The following is a 23,857-nucleotide window of genomic DNA, read 5'->3' as shown; positions in this document are numbered from 1 at the left end:
GTGTGGGGGTTGGGAGGACACAGATGGATCGGGAGGCAGCTCCGTGCCATACCCCCTATGTCCCTACAAACACAGTCACGACACAGTCAAGGCCTCCCCCCACACGAGAGCACAGTTCGAAAGTTACTCAGTCTTGGGCCCCCTCCATGGCGATTTGTAAGTTCCCCGGGCAGTGTTCCTCTGGTAGATGGCTGTTTCTCTTTCTCTCTGTTCTGGACTTCGTCCGCAGCTGCAAAATTCCAGGGATGCCGGAGCAGATGATAAAAATTCCTGTCGGCCAAATACGGGTCCACAAACAAACAGCAAGCGGCTGGGTCTGGGGGCTGGGTCCCTCCATTCCCCCCCTCCGGGGAGCGGGTCAGCAGGCCCCCCCTCTCTCGGGGGGGGATTCAGCTAGAGCGGCAGCAGCGTCCGAGGGCGGGTGGGGGGGCGCTAGCAGCCGGCCAGCACTCTAGCAACAGCAGAGAAAGAAAAAAAACAACAAAAAGAAAAGAAAGGGGGGAGAGCGTCTGGCCCGGTTGGGGGGGAAGGCGAAAGCAGGGGCAAAAAGCAAGGAAAGCCCAGGCCAGAGGGCGGCAGCAGCAGGAGAGCAGGTTAAGTAGGTCCCTTTTCCCTGGGTAAGGGAGCAGGGAAGGTTCCAGAACAATCAGGAACTTTCTGGAAACAATTAAGGCAGACAGGCTGATTACAACACCTGCAGCCAATCAAGAAGCTGCCGAAATCAATTAAGACAGGCAGGCTAATCAGGGCACCTGGGTTTAAAAAGGAGCTCACTTCAGTTTGTGGTGTATGTGCAAGGAGGTGGGAGTAAGAAGCTGAGAGTGAAAAGGCAGACTACTGGAAGATGGAGAAATACAAGTATTACCAGACATCAGGAGGGAGGTCCTGTGGTGAGAATAAAGAAGATGTTGGGAGGAGGTTATGGGGAAGTAGCTCAGGGAATTGTAGCTGTCACACAGTTGTTACAGGAGCCACTGTAGACAGCTACAATCCACAGGACCCTGGGCTGGAACCTAGAGTAGAGGGCGGGCCTGGGTTCCCCCATCCCTCTATTTCCCCCCTCCCCTCACCCCCCCCCCCCCAACTCCCTACTTGGTACTGGAGGAGTTGACCTGGACTGTGGGTTCCACCAGAGGGGAAGGTCTTTGGCCTGTTCTCTGATCCATTAGGTGGAGCAGCAGAGACTGCAGGGATTGTTCTTCTTCCTTTTCCCCATACTGGCCAGTGATGAGGCCAACTGAGTGAACGGCAGATCTGAGTCACAAAAGTGGCCAAACTGAGCACTGCTGTGAATCTCCGAGGCGAGCAAATCTGCCAATAAGCGCAAGACCCACCAAGGTAGAGGAGGAACTTTGTCACAATATATTCTTGATTAAATATGAACTTGTATACAATAAACAAAAAACAGATTTTTAAAAAGAAACCTAATTATATGACTAATTACCACAACTGTGTAAATGGGTAGTTAAATACTGTAAATAGGTAGTTAGATATTTAACTATCCATTTATATGTGCAGCTACAGTAATTTCACATGCTAATGTAGGCACACAATTGTACACACAATTCTGTTCATGCAAGTGGGCTTCAACCCACTGAAAAAGTGGTCATTAGCTGATGAAGAATTAAGAGAAATTCAAAGTAAAGAAAAATTAGAACAAGTAAAATAGCATGCAGTTAGACTGTGTACCTGCCTAATAAACTATAATAAGAAATATATAAATGTATTACTAAAAGTGCAACCAATAATAATTAAAACTTCTGATGAAAGAACAAAGCCAAGAATTAACTAGCACATAATTCAAGGGAAAGTGTTTATAAATGTCAATCCATTATACAGGCTTACAACATCTGAAATAATTCACCAGCTATTCCCACTTTGTTCTAGAATAGGGAAACTATAATAAAGCCTTAATTTGAAACAGTATGTATCTGTGGTTACAAGATATGGACAAAATATGATCTAATGCTACTTAGAAGAACATTCTGACAGTACATGGAACTGTTCCCAGACATCATCAGAAAGAAGCTTAGTCACAAAACAGATTTGTAGGAAACTCTAGTGACTGATTGATATTTTAATGTTAAAAGTCCTTCCAAAAAGAACATTCTGGTAAATCCAAAATTCTCTGAATTAATTTTTTCACAGACACCACCTCCACACCCTGTGCATCTGACATAGCAATCAAGTGATCTGATTTGGTATCCTGCAGTTGCAACATACATTGCAATTGTACATGTCCCTTTCTATTCTAGGAACACAACTTAAGTGTCACTTTCATGTATCTTCTTGTAATACTTTGCATTTATTGAGTGTCTTTTTATAAGGTTTTGTCCACAGTTGCTTAAGTTTCACAACAATCATATGAGATAGATAAGTATTATTATTTCCCCATTTTACAGATGGAGAAACTAGGGATATAAAAGTTTAACCGGTTAACCAATAAACATCAGTCTTATTGGTTTTGGTTAACAATTAAACTCTGCTGCTGGTCCCACCCAGGGTCCTGGCTGCTGGCCTGCACCCAGGGATCCACTGCCAGCCCAGGCACAGGGCAGGCAGTGGAGTCCTGGGTGCTAGGCCAGCAGCTGGGAACCCGGATCCTGGGCGGCAGCAGCCGGGAGCCCCGAGTAACACATGGGGGTGCTGCAGCACCCCCACAGCCCTAGTTCCCTGCCTTAACAGTTAACCGTTTAACCGATAGAATTTTAATAGGTTACATGGTTACTATTTTTAAACCCTGTTTACATCCCTAGGAGAAACTGGGGCACAAAGAAGTTAAATACTTGATTCACAGCAGTTCTAGTGTTACAAACTATTTTCAACTGGACTAAGATGGATAGACTCTCAAATGGCATAAATTATCATAGCTCCATTGACTTCAATTCAGTGCTTAATTTGTAATGAAAGAGATGCAGGGGCTCAAGCAATTATTTTACATTCATAACTGATGCAGCAAGTCGACAAATTAAACACTACTTCAATTAAACCATTGACTTCAATGATGCTATGACAATTTAAACCAGCTGAGGATCTATCTGCCCGAGTGTACACTAGAGGATTATGATCTGATTTATTTTAAATTCCCTTTGAGAGTCTTCGTAGACACATGTGCCAAAAAGGGCATTATGCATTATAAATGTTCAAAAGGCACCTAGGAAATTCATCAGCAGACGGTGATGGCTAACATGTGAATGTGTTTCTAGTCATTACATAATGCAATGAAGGATGGCTATACCGTGTAATCAAAACAGGCAGTTGCTTAGTGCAGGAAGGTATTAGGGACAGCAAAACATGCAGTACTTGTTTACTGTGAGAGTGACAGTAAGGTGTTCATTTGCCAGTTTGCTTAAAGCATCAGGAGGCTGCCATTATATCCAATGCCGATATGTAAAATACAGAGTTTAAACACTTGTACACAAGTGTACAGCTATCTTACTTTCCACATCACAGCTACAATCTGAATTACCCTCCCAAGAAATTGCAAATTGCAATAACCTGCTGCAGGTCATACAGCAGGTCACTGTGAGTCCAGTAGTCTCCCAAGAGCACCCCCAGGCTAAAGGATGCATTACATTATGTCATTTGGGATTATCTGTGGGTTTTTAGGCAGTATTAATGGAAAGAAAGATTAAAGATTTTTCAAAGGCTATTAAAAGGTGGTAGCTTCCTCTTGGAATTTCTTCTAATCTATTACACTGATGTCATGTGTGTGCCAAATTTAGAAAGCATTTGATTTTAAAAAATCTGTCCAGCCATTTTAAGGCATTGGCTTATGATCAAAAAATACTAAAACTAAAAATAGAATAAAGTATTTCCTGGTATGCAAGAGAGACCAACATTTAAATACTTAAATTACAGACATGAAGTTCAGACTGCTGAGAAATTAAGCAACTTGTACTTTTGACAAATATCCTGATACATACGCATTTTAAGCAAAAAGCTCTCTACAAGTGATCAGTGTTATTATTTATATTAAGTCTATATCATATGTAGTTTAGGACTGATTTGGTTCTCTTCTTGAAAGAAGGAAGGTGGCTGTGTTGGAACTTCTACCCGTCTTCAAATGGAAGAGACTACACTCGGGTGGCAGATAACTGAGGAGCGTATTGAAACGATCTTGTCAGTGATATAACTGATCCATTAGTATTGGCTCAATTTTGGCAGCTTTCATAGTATGGACATATTATTAGAATGAAAGACCAACAAATTCCGACGTGTATTTACCAAGAAATGCTGCTACATAGACAGCGATCACACGGACATCAAAAGCTTCCGTGGCAGGGAGGATCTTCTTTGGGAGCAAGATTTGGTACTTTATCTGTGTATTCCCCAGGGATCAGAATGGTTATACACTGCTGATACTTGCAGAGCTGCCAGCCCTAAGTGTTAACATTAATGAGTCAGACCCCTGACATTATGAGATTGTCTTAAAAATCCTGAGATTTTAAAAATAAAAAGTGTAGGGTTCTTTATATTTGACTTCCGGTTTTGTCGCCTCGAGCAGGAGGCCAGACATTTACTGCTTGCAACAATGAAACAGCCCAGCGGAGAGTCTCACCAGTCTCTGGGCTCCAGACGCTAAGAACAATACCAAGCCGCAACTCGCAGCAGAACACCCAGCGCTAGCACCAGAGCGGTTGGCTCAGGCCTTGCGCGGAGCCCAGCCTGGCGCGGTATTTTAGCTAACAGCTCAGCCGCCGGTAGCGCAAACCCCGCTGTGCCGCCGCGTTGCACAGACCAGCCCTGCCTCCCTCCAGCCCCCACTCCCAGGGCTCCGCGCGCGAACCCGACGGCCTGCAGCCTCCGCCCCGCCCTGCACGGGCCCCAGCGAACCAGCCAGCTCCGCTCCGCTCCGCTCCGCTGTCAACGCCCTCTTCCCGCCTGCCCCTCTGCCCCGCCTCTCGACGGGTCACGTGTCCCGGCGCGCTCTGCTGAGTTTCCGGCTCGCTTGCGGCTCCTGGCAGGTAAGGTGGCGGTGACCGCCGGCGCTTACCTGAGGGCGCGCGGTGTTTGATGGGCACGGAGCTGGCCTCAGGGCTGGGCCCCTCGGGGGGGGCAGGGGCTGAGTAGTCCCCGTCTCGTACCCGTCCTTCCCAGACAGCCCCGGCGCTGCTCGCTGTCTGTGACTGCGGTGCTAGGGGTGTTGAGAAAGGCCTTGGTGTGCGCCCCCCGCCCCAAGGAACACGCCCTGCTCGCCGATTGCTCCCTGTTCAACCGAAGGGGCCTGACTCGGAGCAGCGCCGCTGGTTGAGCGGAGCTGATGTCGCTTGAGGAGACCCCACTTCTCAGCCGGCTCCCGAGCCGTGTCAAGCTCTGGCTGAAAGCTGTCAACTTGAACGCCAGGTGGGAACTAAGCGGCAGCTCGCGTGGCTGGCGGAGCACGGGTCTGAGGTGCGGAGGACAAGAAGCACCACCTCACAAGTGGGCTGCCACATTCAGCACTAGTCTCCATTTCCCTGTGTCTGCAATCAGTAATAGGCTGGGGAGAGTGTGCCTTGTGGTGGCCTGGTTTCAGAGTGACACAGATGTGATAAGAATAACAAGACTGACATTCAGAAAATCAGTTTGTTCTGATGACCGGCTCAAGATGAAAAAAGTGCTCTTGGCTACAGCTGTTATCTAGGCATCTAGAAGCAGCCTGTAATCTAATAAATTCCCAGATTGTGGACCTGTGTTACAAAAGACAACTGCACTCCATCATCAAGGGTGCCAGTGTAATGTTCACATGCTTTCATCCAGACTGCCTAGATACTACAGTGCTAGGGGCCATATAAGTACTTATGGTGAGTGTTAGGCAGCATATTAGATTAGATTATTATAATGGACCCTGCAGCCTTAAAATCTAGATATAGATACCACAGTTTCTATCTTTGTCTAGTGAGGTTAGCCCCTCTTCCAAACCATAGTGTCATGGATGTGAGCAGCTGCTGTAGAAATGGGTATTGTCATCATAACAAAAACACTACAGCCCATGTCCCCTCTTACTAACATAATAGGTGGGATGATGATGTAGAACCCCATGTAAGGGCACCTTTGGGGTTCAAAGATAAAGGCGAGCCATTCTAAAAGCTACAAGTTGTCAACAGTTCCACATGATAAAGAATTGCAAAGGCAGACTGTGTAAAATTTGAATGGATGCTTAATCCTCATCTATTGCCAGGAGGAGATGATTGACCAATACAGCCAGTGCAGTTTCTGTCCAAAACTTAGACATGAAACTTTATTGCCAAGGGTAAAAAAAAATCACAGGTTTCTTCATATCTGTGTATCCTTAGTTTTCAATAGATGTGCGATATATCAAGGGGGTTGGGGCTTATGACTTATGAGGAGAGGCTGAGGGAACTGGGCTTGTTTAATCTGCAGAAGAGAAGAGTCGGGGGGGATTTGATAGCAGCCTTCAGCTACTTTGAAGGGCGGTTCCAAAGAGGATGGAGCCTATTTGTTCTCAATGGTGGCAGATGACAGAACAAGGTGCAATGGTATCAAGTTGCAGTGGGGGAGGTCTGGGTTGGATATTAGGAAACACTATTCCACTAGGAGGGTGGTATAACACTGGAATGGGTTACCTAGAGAGGTGGTGGAATCTCCATCCTTAGAAGTTTTAAGGCCCGGCTTGATAAAGCCCTGGCTGGGATGATTTAGTTGGTGTTGGTCCTGCTTTGAGTAGGGGGTTGGACTAGATGACCTCCTGAGGTCTCTTCCAACCCTAATCTTCTATGATTTGTTCAGTAGCAAAAAACATTTTGCTGAACAATCCCACAGATTAGAATTAAGATTTTTGTTATATTTGGCAGGGTGGGTTTGATTTAAATCAAGTTTTGTTATAGCTTTTACTGCTACTTCTTGTAAGTATTCTGCTGTGCGTGCATTTCCTGATGTATCAATTGTTTCTGTAAGGAAGACATTTCCTTCTGTTGTCATATAAGCACATACAACTCAATCTAAAACGATGGTACCAGAGAGTAACTAACAACTATATTTTTTGCTCAAACATGAGACTTCAAGAATAGTCCAGAAGGAAGACAGGCAGTCCTTAAGAAAGTAGCATGAAATAAAAAAGTTTACCAACCTGAAGATCCTGCATGTTCAGACATGTTCCTTTCATAATCTTCAAGGCAACTTCCTCTTGAGAAGGAACACTTTTCATGATGTTGTTTCATTTGAGCAACTAGGCCTTGCATTTCTTTGTTGCACTGTTTATATTTTGCATACCTGCCTGTCTTACCCACAGGCAGAGGAACTTCATTAAAATATTCCCAAACTGGGTCTCTTTTATGGCCTGCTGCCATGATAGGCTTTCCCTTCTAGTGAGAGAATGGTATTGGTAGATCTCAAATCAATGAAGGCTACACTCAGAAAGACCTCAAGACTTCTGGAATATGCTGCTCAAACAGTTTCACTTTTGTTTCTATTGCCTGTCCCTCCCTTCTCACATTTATCTCCAGACTTCTTCTCCTTGTCCAGATCTATTCTGCCCCCAACAATCTTCTATTCGTTGAACTTTTTGAAACTCTCTTCATTTTTAGAGAGAGGTAAGGGATTGACTCTGTGTTTCACAATTTGCAGAGAGACAAATCTGTTGAGGTCTCGGGGTTATTTCTCTGAGGGTTATTTCTCACCTCTATATATTATTTATTTATTTAAAAACATTTTTGCTGTTAACAAGCATGTTATCTCTGGAGACACAAATCCACAGTTTGAGAACTGCAAAACTAAGCATCTCTGATGGTATCAACTAGACTGAGCACTGAGTCCCATTGGGTAGATAGAAAGATTAACCTAAATAATCTATACAGAAACTCCTGGAACCGCATAAAATTGGGTCCCTAATCTATGAACTATTGGAATTTATTTACAAAAATTTTCTTAAACATTACATGAATATATTGTCTCATACTATAGAATTTGAATTTATAATCCCTATTCCTTGATGAGACATCTTTGAGGTATAAAGTATGTTAATTAAAACTATCTTTAGATAGGTTTTTTCCTCAAAAATCATTTTCTCAAAAAAATCCAATTTTTAAAAAAAAATCATTGATTTTTATCCACCCTGATACTTGGGGACTTGTAGATTTTTTTTTTTTAATCTTCAGTCTATATAACTGACATTTTTCAAACTAGTAAATTCATTGTATAGTTCTCTAGAAGTGCGATTGGATGATAATTGATTCAATTTGGAATGACATAAGACAAGTTTTATGAAATGGCGGCTGTGATTGCAGAGCCATTGGCCATTATCTTTGAAAACTCGTGGCGAACCGGGGAAGTCCCGGATGACTGGAAAAAGGCTAATGTAGTGCCAATCTTTAAAAAAGGGAAGAAGGAGGATCCTGGGAACTACAGGCCAGTCAGCCTCACCTCAGTCCCTGGAAAAATCATGGAGCAGGTCCTCAATGAATCAATTCTGAAGCACTTACATGAGAGGAAAGTGATCAGGAACAGTCAGCATGGATTCACCAAGGGAGTCATGCCTGACTAATCTAATCGCCTTTTATGATGAGATTACTGGTTCTGTGGATGAAGGGAAAGCAGTGGATGTATTGTTTCTTGACTTTAGCAAAGCTTTTGACACGGTCTCCCACAGTATTCTTGTCAGCAAGTTAAGGAAGTATGGGCTGGAAGAATGCACTATAAGGTGGGTAGAAAGCTGGCTAGATTGTCGGGCTCAACGGGTAGTTATCAATGGCTCCATGTCTAGTTGGCAGCCGGTATCAAGTGGAGTGCCCCAAGGGTCGGTCCTGGGGCCGGTTTTGTTCAATATCTTCATAAATGATCTGGAGGATGGTGTGGATTGCACTCTCAGCAAATTTGCGGATGATACTAAACTGGGAGGAGTGGTAGATACGCTGGAGGGGAGGGATAGGATACAGAAGGACCTAGACAAATTGGAGGATTGGGCCAAAAGAAATCTGATGAGGTTCAATAAGGATAAGTGCAGGGTCCTGCACTTAGGACGGAAGAACCCAATGCACAGCTACAGACTAGGGACCGAATGGCTAGGCAGCAGTTCTGCGGAAAAGGACCTAGGGGTGACAGTGGACGAGAAGCTGGATATGAGTCAAAAGTGTGCCCTTGTTGCCAAGAAGGCCAATGGCATTTTGGGATGTATAAGTAGGGGCATAGCGAGCAGATCGAGGGATGTGATCGTTCCCCTCTATTCGACATTGGTGAGGCCTCATCTGGAGTACTGTGTCCAGTTTTGGGCCCCACACTTCAAGAAGGATGTGGATAAATTGGAGAGAGTCCAGCGAAGGGCAACAAAAATGATTAGGGGTCTGGAACACATGAGTTATGAGGAGAGGCTGAGGGAGCTGGGATTGTTTAGCCTGCAGAAGAGAAGAATGAGGGGGGATTTGATAGCTGCTTTCAACTACCTGAAAGGGGGTTCCAAAGAGGATGGCTCTAGACTGTTCTCAATGGTAGCAGATGACAGAACGAGGAGTAATGGTCTCAAGTTGCAGTGGGGGAGGTTTAGATTGGATATTAGGAAAAAATTTTTCACTAAGAGGGTGGTGAAACACTGGAATGCGTTCGTTACCTAGGGAGGTGGTAGAATCTCCTTCCTTAGAGGTTTTTAAGGTCAGGCTTGACAAAGCCCTGGCTGGGATGATTTAACTGGGAATTGGTCCTGCTTCGAGCAGGGGGTTGGACTAGATGACCTTCTGGGGTCCCTTCCAACCCTTATATTCTATGATTCTATGAAATGTCAAAAAGCAGGGTGGATAAATATCAATGATTTTTTAAAAAAAAAATCAGATTATTTTTATTTAAAATCAGATTTTTTAAATCAATTTGATTTAAATCAAATCCACCCTGATTTCATTGTATCTTTTCTGTTCACAGTGAAGAAATGAACCGAGGGATGATGCTGAAACTGGAAAACCTGGTCCAGTTACATTGTGCTTGCAGACAGCTGCACAGTCTTTCTTACAGGAAAATTCACAGAACACACTGGAAGCCTGTGAAGTCATCCACATACCCCATGCGGCCAATTCAGCCGCACCCACAGCTTTGGCAAACAGACACATTCATCAGTGCTGTGCTCTCACAATATAGGCTTTTAGCTACAAAGGAGGTAATGAACAAGTTCCAACAACTATCCCTGTCTGAAAGTACAAAGTGCAAAAAAAGCAATTTTTGAGCATTTTCATTATATAAATAGAAACTCTGTTAGTGATGAATTTATTGTGTATAAGATTGTTACTCCACTGTATAGAGAATTTACTTTAGATTTACAAGACATATTAATATATATGTAGATGCATTGCAGCTCTCTCCCGAACATTCATTTCAAGTTTTTTAAATCCAAATGTTGCAACACCAAAAATCTGAAAGAAAAACGGACTATAAACAAAAGTGAAAATGATTTTCATTGTTCAAAATGAGCGAGATGCAAAAAACAGTAAAAATGCTGCAAAGTGATTTTTAAATATTCACTATTTTAACAGTTCTTTCAGTAATTTTTTTGTAATGTAGGTAAAGAAATTTGTTTACAACTTACAATTTTTGTTTTCATTGGCCCTTTAAATATTGTTTATTAGTCATTCCTTAATTTATGCCACCCATGTATCCTTACGCACGTGTCTTACTCCTTTGTAGGGGAAAAGACCAGGGAAACAGAAATTACCACCAATAAAACCTAAAATAGAAAGGCAGGAGGTAGAGATACAGCAGAGGATGACAGCTGAAGATCTTGCAAGAGCTATGGATAAAGACATAGGTGAGCCAATTTATTCTTTTGAAAGAAGATCCAGCAATCTTCTATTTAAGACAATAATGGAGTTTTGAAGAATGCTATAGGAAATGTCATGCTGGAATTATCTATATTATAGTTGGATTAACACACCTTGTCTCATCAGGATCCACAATAATCCCCTGTCCATTGCCAGACAAACTTCTTATATCAGAGTTTTAACAAAATGAAAAGAAAATGTTAGTAGCCATATAATCCTGATTATGAACATTTTGTGGAACACCACCGTTAGATAAGACATATTTTTGCCTTAATTGAGGTGACTTTTTTTTGTATATATGTCTCTGTCACCTACATCTTCTGTATGTGATTCCCCCCCCACCCCCCCATGTTCTTCATTTTCCAGCCAACAGGTAGAGAATTAGAATAGCACCATCTTCCTATGGTGAAATGCTTTACATATGAGATAAATTGTGAATGAAATTGACTAGGATTATGCAACTGTTTTTAAGCAAATGTTTCAGTGCAGAAGCATAGTATCACTCTAACACTACATTTTTAGCACAGCTTTCCACCGGACATCAGTCAGGAAGGGCTTGGTGTGTTGAGGTCCCCAAGCTGAAAACTGATGGTAAAAGACCAAACAAATCGCAGTGGTGTTGCCATATTAGTGCATGTTTTGAGCAGCGTGTATAGTTCTTGACTTTTCACTAGCAAGCAAGCAAGCAAATTATAATTCCACTCTTTTAAAATATTTTCTCATCTCGAACAATGTGGGCCTTGTCTGCATTGGAAATTAGCCTCAATTTCAACCATTGCTGTAGCTGTACTAGTGCAAAACCCAAATGTAGGCAGAGAAAGCTGGGATTTACATCAGTAGAGCTTACATCTGTTTGAAACAGGAGTAACCTCCGTCCATGCAAATTGCAACTTCCCTTATTTACATTAGAGGTTTGCAGTGGTGCAGCTGCAGTGATGGCTGAAATTGGGCTATTTTCCCAGCGCAAAGTTTTACTTACTAATATAAACTAATAAAGTTTTAGGGGCATAGTGCTACATTTTTACACTTTCAGCAAATATTATACAATTGATGTCTGAAATCGTTTATCAGAATCATATTAATTTTCAGGGTTTTTTTTATACCTAATTCTGTACTCATGTAAATGCCCACCTTAACAGCCTTTCTCAGCACAGTGCTGAGAATAAAGAAAATCTGCCATGTCTCTTTGTGTATGTCTGAGATGTCTGCTTACTCACTAAGTTTTCCAATAGTGCTCATGTCACTCATTAGCAGCTCTTAATTGTTGCAATGTTTCCTGCATTTCCAGTACTACAAAAGAGGGGGAATGAACCGATTTGCCTGAGAGTTTTGTCATCCTCTGTGGCACTTCTCTACCATCAAATTCAGATGAGTTGAGTTCCTTTGATCTGGTAACCACTGAAATAAGTAAATAAAACAATTGGCTCAATCTAGACATTTTTAAAAAATGTTCCCCAGGTGATAGGAGAAAGTGTCCTCTTATTTGTTGGTGCTGTAGCACACTCAGTATGAATTATAATGGGATACGCTGGGATAATAGAGGAGGTACGTCTGTAAAATAAACCCATTTGCTCACTTTCTCAGAAACCTGGTGGGGGAGGAGAGTCTTACCCTTGGTTGTGCATGCGTTAGAGGGCAGAATTCGGCTGTTAATTTCGGCTGGTTCCTATTTGCAATTGTACGGTCCCCCCTTCCCCCCTTCACAGTTGCATAATATACCTCTGGCAACTGCTGCTATAGAATTAAATGGGAAAGTGTTTTCAGCAATCCCTAATGCAGTTTAACACCTGGAAATAAGGAACCAGCGCCATGTGACCAGCGTATTCCCATGGACCACCAGTAAATACTTTTTTTGCATCACCAGTTGTCCGGGTTTTGCACTACCACATGTACATGAAATTTCGGTTCTATTACTAGTCATTTGTCCTGTGCATAGGATGAAAATATATCATTGTATACCGTTATACAAGGCACTGGTGAGACCTCACCTGGAATACTGTGTGCAGTTCTGGTCTCCCATGTTTAAGAAGGATGAATTCAAACTGGAACAGGTACAGAGAAGGGCTACTAGGATGATCTGAGGAATGGAAAACCTGTCTTATGAAAGGAGACTCAAGGAGCTTGGCTTGTTTAGCCTAACTAAGATAAGGTTGAGGGGAGATATGATTGCTCTCTATAAATATATCAGAGGGATAAATACTGGAGAGGGAGAGGAATTATTTCAGCTCAGTACCAATGTGGACACAAGAACAAATGGATATAAACTGGTCATTGGGAAGTTTAGACTTGAAATTAGACAAAGGTTTCTAACCATCAGAGGAGTGAAGTTTTGTAATAGCCTTCCAAGGGAAGCAGTGGGGGCAAAAGATCTGGCTTTAAGATTAAACTCAATAAGTTTATGGAGGAGATGATATGATGGGATAACATGATTTTGGCAATTAATTAACCTTTAAATATTCATGATAAATAGGCCCGATGGGATGTTAGATGGGGTGGGATCTGAGTTACTACAGAGAATTCTTTCCTGGGTATCTGGCTGGTGAATCTTTCCCATATGCTCAGGGTTTAGCTGATCGCCATATTTGGGGTCGGGAAGGAATTTTCCTCCAGGGCAGATTGGAAGAGGCACTGGAGGCTTTTCTCTTTCCTCTGTAGCATGGGGCACAGGTCACTTGCTGGAGGATTCTCTGCTCCTTGAAGTCTTTAAACCACGATTTGAGGACTTCAATAGCTCAGACATAGGTGAGAGGTTTATTGCAGGAGTGGATGGGTGAGATTCTGTGGCCTCCGTTGTGCAGGAGGTCAGACTAGATGATCATAATGGTCCCTTCTGACCTTAATATCTATGAATCAAAAAATTGAAAATTATGCATATTAATAAAATAATTAAATCATCTAATTAGATGATCCTGTTTCAGAACAGCTTATTGAAGATGATTGGCCCATATAAATATACAATATTATAGGAATGTTTTATATTAATAGCATATTTTGGGAAGATGTACATTAACTACTGTGTGTATAAATCATTTATTTATACTATTTATTCACGTACAACATACCGAGAAAAGGAAGGAAAACTGCTACTTTTCCTTCACTGCCCTGCACTTCCTTGAATGGAGCATTGAATGAAAGCACATACTGTATTAATGGGTACCTCTATCTCAGGTATCTTCTGGAGGATCAAGTGTTAAATGTTTTTACTATTTCTTTAATCAGATCATGTGTTTGAAGCCCTGCTACTCACAGGCATTGACCTAGACTCACTAGAACCAGATTCCGTTTTGGAAGAAGTCTGGATCAAGGAAGTTGTTAAAAAATCAGGGATGAAGTACAAATGGGCAAAATTAAAACAAGAAAAAGTCAGAGAAAATAAAGATGCTGCAAGAAGGTATAATTGTGATTGTTCTTTTGATTTTTTCCTACTACTTTTAAAATAGCTCATTTGGGATACACAGCTGATAATATTTAAAAGATAAATTTTAACTTCTGGTTTGATTCCTTTGCCCATGTAATTGCTACATCAATGTTAAGATGCTTTCTGTTTTAGTTTATGTTGATTTTTGTGAAACTGTCTAAAAATGTTGCTTCTTGCTTCATCTAATTGGGATTGCTGTATTAATTGATGCTGATTTAAGTAAGATTGTTTGCTATAAAGAGGGGAAAAATGCTTTAGTTAGCAATGATTTTTTATTACATTTATTTCTTTGTGAAGTCTGGGGAAGAACTTGACTGTTCTATTAAACACTGAGCTATGATACATGGCTACTAATTATGCATAGAGGTCGTTATTGCCCATCGATATTACACAGAGTGTTTGACAAAACGAATGTTTTGCTATTATTTTAGGCCTCCTGCTGATCCAGTTTTATTAACCCCAAGGCCTCCAGTTGTTACTATATTGGGCCATGTTGATCATGGGAAAACAACTTTACTTGACAGTCTGCGAAAAACTCAAGTGGCGGCAATGGAAGCAGGAGGCATCACCCAGCATATTGGTGCCTTTCTTGGTATGATTTAACCATACATATAACAGTTTGTTATACACTATATATAGTAGTCAGCTTTGCTTACAGTTTACTTGAACTGAATACAATTATATGCAAGGTTTTTTGCTATATAGCAGAAAAAAACGTGAACATACTGCTTGGATGGACCTTTAAAGCATTAAGCATACCATTTGCAATGTTGAAATAATACTATAAGGTCTTGGTCATTTGGGGACATTAAAGATCCCGTGGCACTTTTTGCAAGAGTGAGGATTTAAAAAAACCCTGCATCCTAGCCCAATTCCAATTTTGGTAATTGTAGTGTGCCTACCTGCCATTCTTCTTGTAGTTACAATTGCATATATTGTTCTTCCTTCCTGTCCTAGAGAGAGGTAGCATGGTCTAGTGGAGAGTACGTTGGGTTTGGATTCCGCATTCTTTTGTTTTGTTCACAGCTCTGCCACTGACCTTGCTGTGGGCAAGTCATTTCATATTTGTGCTTCAGTTTCCCTGCCTGTAAAATAATTATACTTCTCTTCTTTTATAAAACTCTTAGAAATACGTAGATTAAAAGTGTTACGTATAGTTTAAAGTGTTGGATAGTGTTGCTTTTTTAAACTGAAGGCTTGCTGTGCTTCACCTCAAAACTCTCTCTGCATTTCAGTGGTGGGTGAAGTGATGTATGTACTTTAGGATGTTTATGGATAAAAGGCCCTGTGATAGATTTTCAGAGGGGACTGAGGCAGTCAGGCATCCAACTCCCTTTCGATAAGCGTCCAGTTCCGATTGTAGATCTGCTATAGATCCCCTTGGAAGCCCCAGTCTTTATAAATTAAACTCATTGTCATCCTTTAACCACTGAGTTTGTCTCTAGGGTTATGCTCATTAGTAGCACTGCTTTTTTCACGTTTTTTATATCTGCTATGACAGAAACAGTGTGTTAACTTTCATAGATGATATACAAATTGTTCATAGAGGAAGGTGTATTAGTTCAAACAAAACTATGGGAAAGATTATGCTTGAAGTGTATTGTGTTTTAAATTATGTTTTCACAGTATATTTGCCTTCTGGGGAAAAGGTAACTTTTCTTGATACTCCAGGACATGCTGCCTTTTCAGCAATGAGGGCAAGGGGTACACACATCACTGATATTGTCATATTGGTTGTAGCCGCAGAAGATGGAGTAATGAAACAAACAATAGAATCTATTCAACATGCTAAAAATGCCAAAGGTACGGTATATTTGACCTTTTAACATTTCATTTTTTTTACATTTGTGGTGTGTTAATATCCAGCACTATAAACCAAGACATGCTGTAGTAACAATTCAAAGAATAAACACGCGTACAAAACATATATCAGCCTGTCCTCTCCCACAAAACATAATCCTCGAACCAAATCCAAGTCCATTCAGGTTGGGGATGTTTTTCTCCTTAAAACAATCCTATGGAATAACTGAATGTATCCAATGAAGTGAGCTGTAGCTCACAAAAGCTTATGCTCAAATAAATTTGTTAGTCTCTAAGGTGCCACAAGTCCTCCTTTTCTTTTTGCGAATACAGACTAACACAGCTGCTACTCTGAGACCCTTGTGTATCAATATAAATGTCTAATACATTCTGAGGCCAGAAGGGACCGTTGTAATCATCTAATCTGACCTGTATAGCACAGCCCATAAAACTTCCCCAAAATAATTTAATAGAAAACATCTTGCAGAAAAACATCCAATCTTGATTTTAAAATTGTCAGTGATGGAGAATCCACCACCACCTGTGGTAAATTGTTCCAGTGGTTGGTTACTCTCAACTTCTGGCCATTGGATAAGATTGTACCTTTCTCTGCTAGACCTGAAGAACCCATTATTAAATACTTGTTCACCATCGAGATACTGTAATCAAGTCACCCTTAACTTTCTCCTTGTTAAGCTAAATATACTCAAAGAGCTCAATCTATCACTATAAGTCATGTTTTCTACTCTTTTAATCATTCCCATGGCTCTTCTCTGAACTTGCTCCAATTTATCAACATCCTTTTTCAATTGTGGGCAACAGAACTGGACATAGTATTACAGCAGCAGGTGTACGAGTGCCAAATACTGAGCTAAAATAAACCTTTCTACTCCTACTTGAGACTTCCCTGTTTATGCATCCCAGGATCACGTTAATTTTCTTGGCCACAGCATCTCATTGGGAGCTCTTGTTCAGCTGATTATCGACCACAACCCCCAAATCTTTTTCAAAGTCACTGCTTCCCAACATAGAGTCCCCCATCCTGTAAGTATGGCCTACCTTCTTTGTTCCTAGATATGTACATTTACATCTAAATTTAAAATGCATATTCTTTGGTTGAGCCCAGTTTACCAACCAATCCAGATCTTTCTGAGTCAGTGGTCTGTCCTCTTAGTTGTTTACCACTTCCCCAACTTTTGTAAACTTTTATCAGTGATGATCTTATGTTTTCTTCCAGGTTATTGATAGAAATATTGAGTAGCATACAGCCAAGAACTAACTCCTAAAGGACCCCACTGGGAATTGTACCTGTTCAGTGCTTTCCAGATCATATCTGGTCTTGGAGGAATGTACTACCTATGCCTGATCCCACTGATTGCTTTTTAACCCCAATCTGCAGAATGGAGGGACTTCAGTAGCATCTCCCTAGAATCATAAGGCTAGTTCCCTCTACTCATTTTATAGAGAAATCAGAATTATTCAGGTGTAGCAGTTTCATAATTCCATTTTGAAAATGTCTTTGCAATTTCAGAAGTCTTTGTCAGCTTGTCATTCTATGGTCTAAACTTGTTTCCAAATCACTTTCAACTTGTCAGGGTCTTATAATCCTTAGTTTTTTCACATAGAACAGTGACATGGCCATCACTGGGATTTTTCAGTATCTTCAGTATTTTTTTTCTTGATTTCTATAGGCTTAATATTAAATTTTTTATCATAGCCTAGATATTATCACATTAATTACAAATATATTTGCATGTAACTCTTTTTAAAAAGCTTTCTGTATTATTACTAACTCAAGGCAACTGATTTTTCTTGACATGTGTGGAAGTTTTTTTTTTTCTTTATCATTATCACTATAGTTAAGGTGGAACTTTTATTCATAGGAAGGTAAATTTCAATAATGATTTTGCGAAATATTTTTTTTAAATAGCTCTAAAGTTGTTTTGTGGGTTAGATCTGTGCCAGTGAACGACAGTAAAGTCTTTGATATTCAAATATGGGCTCCTTGCTAAAGAGACCTTTTTGAAATATGCTGATGGTTCTTTTGCTATCTCAAGATTTTCTTCTTGAGCTTCTTGTAAAGTTTTAGCTCTTCTACCACCAAAAGAAAAATGGATCTAAACAATGCTATGAAAAGACATTTTCCATCTTGGGCCACTCACATGATCTCAGCAGCCTTAGCTAGGTTGCATTGTAATTAACTCTTTTACATCAAATTGACCAGGGCTTAAATTCCCATTTTTTTCACAGTGTATAGGTTAGGCAGGAGTTTGCAGAATCACTTTGAGTGGAGAGAAGATTAAATGTTCTAAAGTAGTTTTGGCAAATGCACCACCACAAAATTGTTCTGACTTTTGATGAAATTGAGAGCAATGTGATGCACAGAGAAGAGGAAAAAATGCTTTTTTTCCTCTACAGTTCTCAGAGGGTGGACCCCCAGCTGCCGAAGGGTCTCTGTTATAATAAACTCCCTTGACTGAGGGTGTGGGAGGGGTAGGTGGCAACCCCTTTGACACCCATTAATGCTGCATGTAGCTAGGCTATATGGATCACTACAGAGGGAGGCATGAAGAGTTTCCTTTCGTGCTGCTTCTACACCACTGGTTACAGCCCACCAGGCATGAGAATCCTTCCAGATTTCCAGTTCACATGCTAAAGCATATGTTTTAAAGCCCAGAATGGGACATCAGAAAACTTTATTTGTGGTGGACAGAGAGAAGCTAACTTTGCACTTGCAGAATTCTACTATAGTTATTACACCTACATAACTACACCTCTAGCTTTTGTGAATAGAATTATTCCTTACTACTTTAATTTTGCTAGTGAATACAAATGAACATTAATGTTGATTCTCTTTGTTGACTGATGCATATTGTGCAGTTCCTTAATATAGATATTGGTAACAGGCATCTTAGAAACAGCTAGGATAGATAGTACTGAGTATTATAGGTTCATAGATTATAAGTAGGGTCCTACCAATTTCAAGGCCATGAAAAACATGTCATGGACTGTGAAATCTGGTATTTTGTGTGCTTTTACCCTATAATATGCAGATTTCATGGGGAAGACCAGCATTTCTCAAATTGGGGGTCCTGACCCAAAAGGGAGTTGCGGGGGGGTTGCAAGGTTATTTTAGGGCAGTCGCTGTATTGCCACCCTTACTTCTGCGCTGCTGCCTTCAGAGTTGGGCAGCCAGAGAGTGGCGGCTGCTGACTTAGGCCCCAGCTCTGTGAGCAGCATCCTAGAAGTAAGGGTGGCAATACCATATCATACCATCCTTACTTCTGCGCTGCTGCTGACGGTGGCTGTGCCGTCAGAGCTGGTCTCCCGGCCAGCAGCAGCTGCTTTCCAGCTGCCCAGCTCTGAAGGCAAAGCCACCACTAGCAGCAGTGCAGAAGTAAGGATGGCATAGTATGGTATTGCCACCCTTATTTCTAGGCTGCTGCCTGCAAACCTGGGCCCTCAGTCAGCACCCGCCACTCTGTGACCGCCCAGCTCTGAAGGCAGCAGTGCAGAAGTAAGGGTGGCAATACTGTGACCCCCCCAATAACCTTGCGAACCCTTCCCCTCCTCCCCCACAACTCCCTTTTAGGGTCAGGACCCCCAATTTGAGAAACGCTGATCTTCCCTGTGAAATCTGTATAGTGTCAGGTAAAAGCACACAAAAGACCAGATTTCACCATCTGTGATGCATTTTTCGTTGCTGTGAATTTGGTAGGACCCTAATTATAATAATCTACTCTGACCTCTTGCATAACACACATTAGTAACATTCTATTATATTGGGTAAGGACACAGTAAGAAAAAGATACTTGGATATGATACTAGAGATACTTTAGCACTACTGTCTATTTACAAAATGTCACTCTGGAGCTAGTGTTTGTGGCTTTATTGCAGTGTTACTAGCACCAGTTTTAATAAAAACAGAATAAAAAATACTTCTTGTGTTTTCCCATAATTTTGCAACCCAAAACAGCAGTGGTATCATTTTATTAATGTAATTTTCAATGTTTAGACAGTTTATGAGCATTGTTTTAAGCCTAGCAAACAAACGTGCTTGTTGAATGTATAAACAGGATTCACTTGTGTTTCATGTAGCAAACAGTAATAACTGAAGAAAAGGCACATTTATCTAAGCTCTAAATTAAGGTAATCTTGTGATACTGGTATGAGAGAGAGATACTGATTTCTTTCTCAGTTCCTATCATCCTTGCCATAAACAAATGTGACAAACCTGAAGCTGATCCTGAAAGAGTGAAGAAAGAATTGCTGGCTCATGATGTGGTTTGTGAAGAGTATGGGGGTGATGTTCAGGCTGTACATATGTCTGCACTTAAGGTAAAATTTTGATGGATTCGGTCATGTTCGGGAAATTCTGCCATGTGGAATACTTTGATTTGGCATTTGGAAAATGAGTTTTGACTTGGGGCCTACTCCTGGAGTATGCTGAGTGCCCTGAGCTCTCAATGGAGTCAGTTGGAACCAAGAGCTCTCAGTTTCTTGTTCACTAAAGGCCTGAACTTGCAAGAGACTATCAGTAGAATTACAGACTTCCAGTTGCCTCTGATTTTTGTTAGTGGGTATTTGTTTCAGACTTGTGTCATTGACTCATATTTGTGCTTTAAGTAAAAGGCATCCAGAGGAGTTAGTGCTGAAGTTAGGCAGAAAGAAATAATTCAAAACCAAGTATAAACCTTCATAATAAAGTTTGGACACAGCTAGCAGGAGAGAGTAAGCCTCATAAATCTACTTCCTGTAGACAACTGGTAGTTAATTACTATAATCTGAAATCCTAGCTTTGCTACTGGTACTTGATTCTGTGGTGACCAAAATTATCTTTATCTTGCCAGAAATTAAATCTGGAACATTGCAATTACTTTATTGCTGTCTTTCTGAATTGAACCTATTAATGGGAGCGCTGAGGAAGCTGGGGACAGCTGCTCAGAGTCAGGAGACAGAGGGCAAAATTAGTTCTGAAATGGGAAAAGGGTGCACCCTAAATACCACACCAGTTTCCTCCTCCTACCCTATTTGCTCCTTGTCCCCACATCCACCTCTCTCCACTCCTCAAAAAAAAAAAAAAATCAAGTGTGGAAAATATTTTTAAAAGAATTGTTTTACTAATAGGAAGATTAAACTCCCTTCCTATTTCCAGCACTAACCAGGCTGCTATTGTTCATGATATGCAAGGCCCCCTCTCTCCCCTTCATGCTTCCTGATCTTTGTTACTTGCATTCAGGACTGCTAGCACCGCAGTCTTAGGCCTTGATCATGTATTACTTCGGTGACCCCTCTGGTCTATTGGATTGCATTGTGGAATTGGGAACTATGGATCATGTGTATTGGGACAGATGCTGGTACTCAAAATTCATCTTCTGATCCTATTGTAACTAGCTGCCTCCTTAATTCTTAACTGTTTTTTGATACAGGGTGAGAACCTAATGGCTTTAGCAGAGGCAACTGTTGCTCTAGCAGAGGTTTTGGAACTGAAGGCAGACTCCACAGGCCTAGTAGAGGGAACCATAATAGAGTCTCGCACAGATAAAGGAAGAGGGTAGGTCAGCTAATTGTCTGTCTTCCTTCCAATTTTAATTAATGTTTCTGTTAAGTTTATTTGACTTGGTTAAAGAGTCATTGTCCAGGTGGTTTCCAAAATTAAGGTTTTAATTGAAAAAATATATATATAAAACTCTAGTATTCTTAGTATATTTCAATAAAACTTCATTTTTAAATGAAAAAAAGATTGTTTGGGTTTAACAATTCGTCAGCAATGTTTGCAATCCAAACGTTGCAGTATTTATTGCCTTATTGCATGGGAATCAGAAAATGAACAGTTAGGAACTGATTGGGCTATTTTATTTTCCAGTGGAACAAAGTATTGTATAAGCAGACAGCATATATGGTAAAACATAAACTAAATTTGTTTAAATAAAATATTAACAACGCAGATTTTTTTTAAAATTAAAGAATATTAATCTGACAGTTTTTTAACCTACATAGTTTACTTACTATAAAAGAGAACTTTTTATGAACAATCCCCTAAAAAGTGTCTTTGTTCTTTAAAATGGTGATATTTATAGGGTACCTGCAAAAGAAAGAAATCAATTTTTATATTTCTTTATATATTTCTTTATATATAATATAAAGGGAGACCTGGAAGGTTTCTTTTCAACAAATTCTGCTTGATGTTTATTACCTTAGAAATATAAGCAATGTGTCTGGTACTTCCTGGATTTTCTGGAGGACTGTTTGGTGTCCCATATTTTGTGATTTTTCTCAGTGCCTAATTGAAGAGGAGGAGGTTGCTGAATTTTTAACATCTTTATACAACTAAAGATACCAAAAAGGATACAGCCCATTTTTTTTTCTTTGCAAATCTCCTTTAAAACTCCCTCTGCAAGGTGGTGAAATGTTTAAAAGCTGTGTTCTGAGATCATAGCCCATACTGTTCTATATATGCTTTTTTCGTCTTTTCTTAAATGCATGTAACTGTAAATATGATAGCAAACTTACCTTTTTCTGTCTTCCCCTTTCGCCTCCTCCTAGTCCAGTAACCACGGCCATAATTCAGAGAGGAACTCTGAGAAAAGGATGTATTCTGGTTGCAGGTAAAAGCTGGGCAAAAGTGCGCCTGATGTTTGATGAGAACGGCAAAACAGTAGATGAAGCCACTCCCAGCATGCCAGTGGAAGTTGTGGGCTGGAAGGAAATCCCTTCAGCCGGAGCTGAAATCCTTGAAGTAGAATCTGAGGTATAGCAAGAATAACTTGATGCGTAGCTAATACACTTGTATTGCAGTATGTAACGTAGATGGAATTAAATACAAAAAAGGTAACGTTCATTCAAAATGAGCCATGGTAACTAAGGCTTGAAGACAAAACCTGGGTACTAAATGTGGCCTGGAATAGGTTTTCCACAACAGGATTGAAGAACCCACTGAAACACACAACCCTTATTCCCTCCCCTTCTCCAGCACTTTCACGTTGATCTGCTCCACATTTAGCCAAAGAAAGCAATCTATCAGTGGGATGGAAGTGTAACCTGTGGTCTCCTATTTTCCTTTACTTCTGCTTGACTAGCTGGTGTCTGGGTGGCTTCTCTTTCAGTATTGCCTTGGCTGAGTGTCCAGGAATAATTACTAATTTCTTCCCCCATGCCTCTCAAAGGACTTAGGTTGTCCGCTCTTCAGTAGCATATAATAATAATTACTTTAAAACATGACCTAAAATAAACCAAGAATTAATGGGCTCATTATTCTTAATCTTAGAATTAATGAGACTCAAAATAAAACAAATTGGTGTGCATAACTTGTTTTAACTTAAACTCTGCTAAAGCTAAAGGAGGTAGGTACTGTTTGTGTCATTAGAGGGAACAAGCAGTATCATTTAAGACTCCAGCCTCTCCAAAGCTTCCTGTGTTTTTCCCTGACCCTTTTATAAGACCAAATGTCAGAAGCCCACCTCTGATATCAGGTTTCTCACCTCAGCGTTCTCCTTGTGACCTTGGAGTCCCTTAAATATACCTTTCCAGTGACTTTTTGATATCAAATAATCTGAAGAGAGGCTACAACAATCTCTTATGAATTGGCCATTGTATGTTTTCTAAATCCATTTAGGATTCTGTTTGTTGCTTTGGATAAATGGTTCTGGTGTCAGTTTTTTGGTGCCATGGAGTGAGGTGAGAGATACCTAGGAGCAAAATAATGCAGTTTATTCCACAGTAGTTTATGGAATTGTTACCATGCCCTTGTGTGTTGGCTTGAGAACTTGTCTATCTTGGGCACCTCTCCTGTTGTCTTCTGTGTAAAATTAGGTTGTTTTGCTTTTAATTTTAAGTATTATTTTACAGTCTAGCCAAACAAAGTTAAAATTAAGAAAGCGCTTGAATGGTGTCCATTAGA

General features: G+C 40.7%; 1 protein-coding gene across 6 annotated transcripts in view; it reads left to right on the top strand.

Annotated features, from left to right (window-relative positions):
* The first annotated feature begins 4,861 nt into the window (after positions 1-4,861).
* Positions 4,862-23,857, top strand: part of MTIF2 (mitochondrial translational initiation factor 2) — a 31,555-nt gene continuing 12,559 nt past the window's right edge. For 2 of the 6 annotated variants that reach the window (XR_012667790.1, XM_075127195.1), the window contains exons 1-8: positions 9,850-10,081; positions 10,606-10,726; positions 13,959-14,130; positions 14,589-14,749; positions 15,784-15,960; positions 20,156-20,295; positions 21,387-21,511; positions 22,504-22,708. Coding sequence is in view for 1 of the 6 variants with exons in the window: in XM_075127195.1 (XP_074983296.1) it covers positions 9,857-10,081; positions 10,606-10,726; positions 13,959-14,130; positions 14,589-14,749; positions 15,784-15,960; positions 20,156-20,295; positions 21,387-21,511; positions 22,504-22,708 (1,326 nt within the window). In the remaining 5 variants the exon portion in view is untranslated. Of the gene's footprint in view, positions 4,968-9,849; positions 10,082-10,605; positions 10,727-12,042; positions 12,112-13,958; positions 14,131-14,588; positions 14,750-15,783; positions 15,961-20,155; positions 20,296-21,386; positions 21,512-22,503; positions 22,709-23,857 lie in introns of those variants that run through there. The other 4 variants (XR_012667792.1, XR_012667793.1, XR_012667791.1 and 1 more) reach the window with 4 other exon arrangements.

The sequence above is a fragment of the Caretta caretta genome, chromosome 3 (assembly GCF_965140235.1).
Source record: "Caretta caretta isolate rCarCar2 chromosome 3, rCarCar1.hap1, whole genome shotgun sequence".
In the NCBI taxonomy this organism is placed as follows: Eukaryota; Metazoa; Chordata; order Testudines; family Cheloniidae; genus Caretta; species Caretta caretta.
This window is presented reverse-complemented; position numbering and strand designations above follow the sequence as displayed.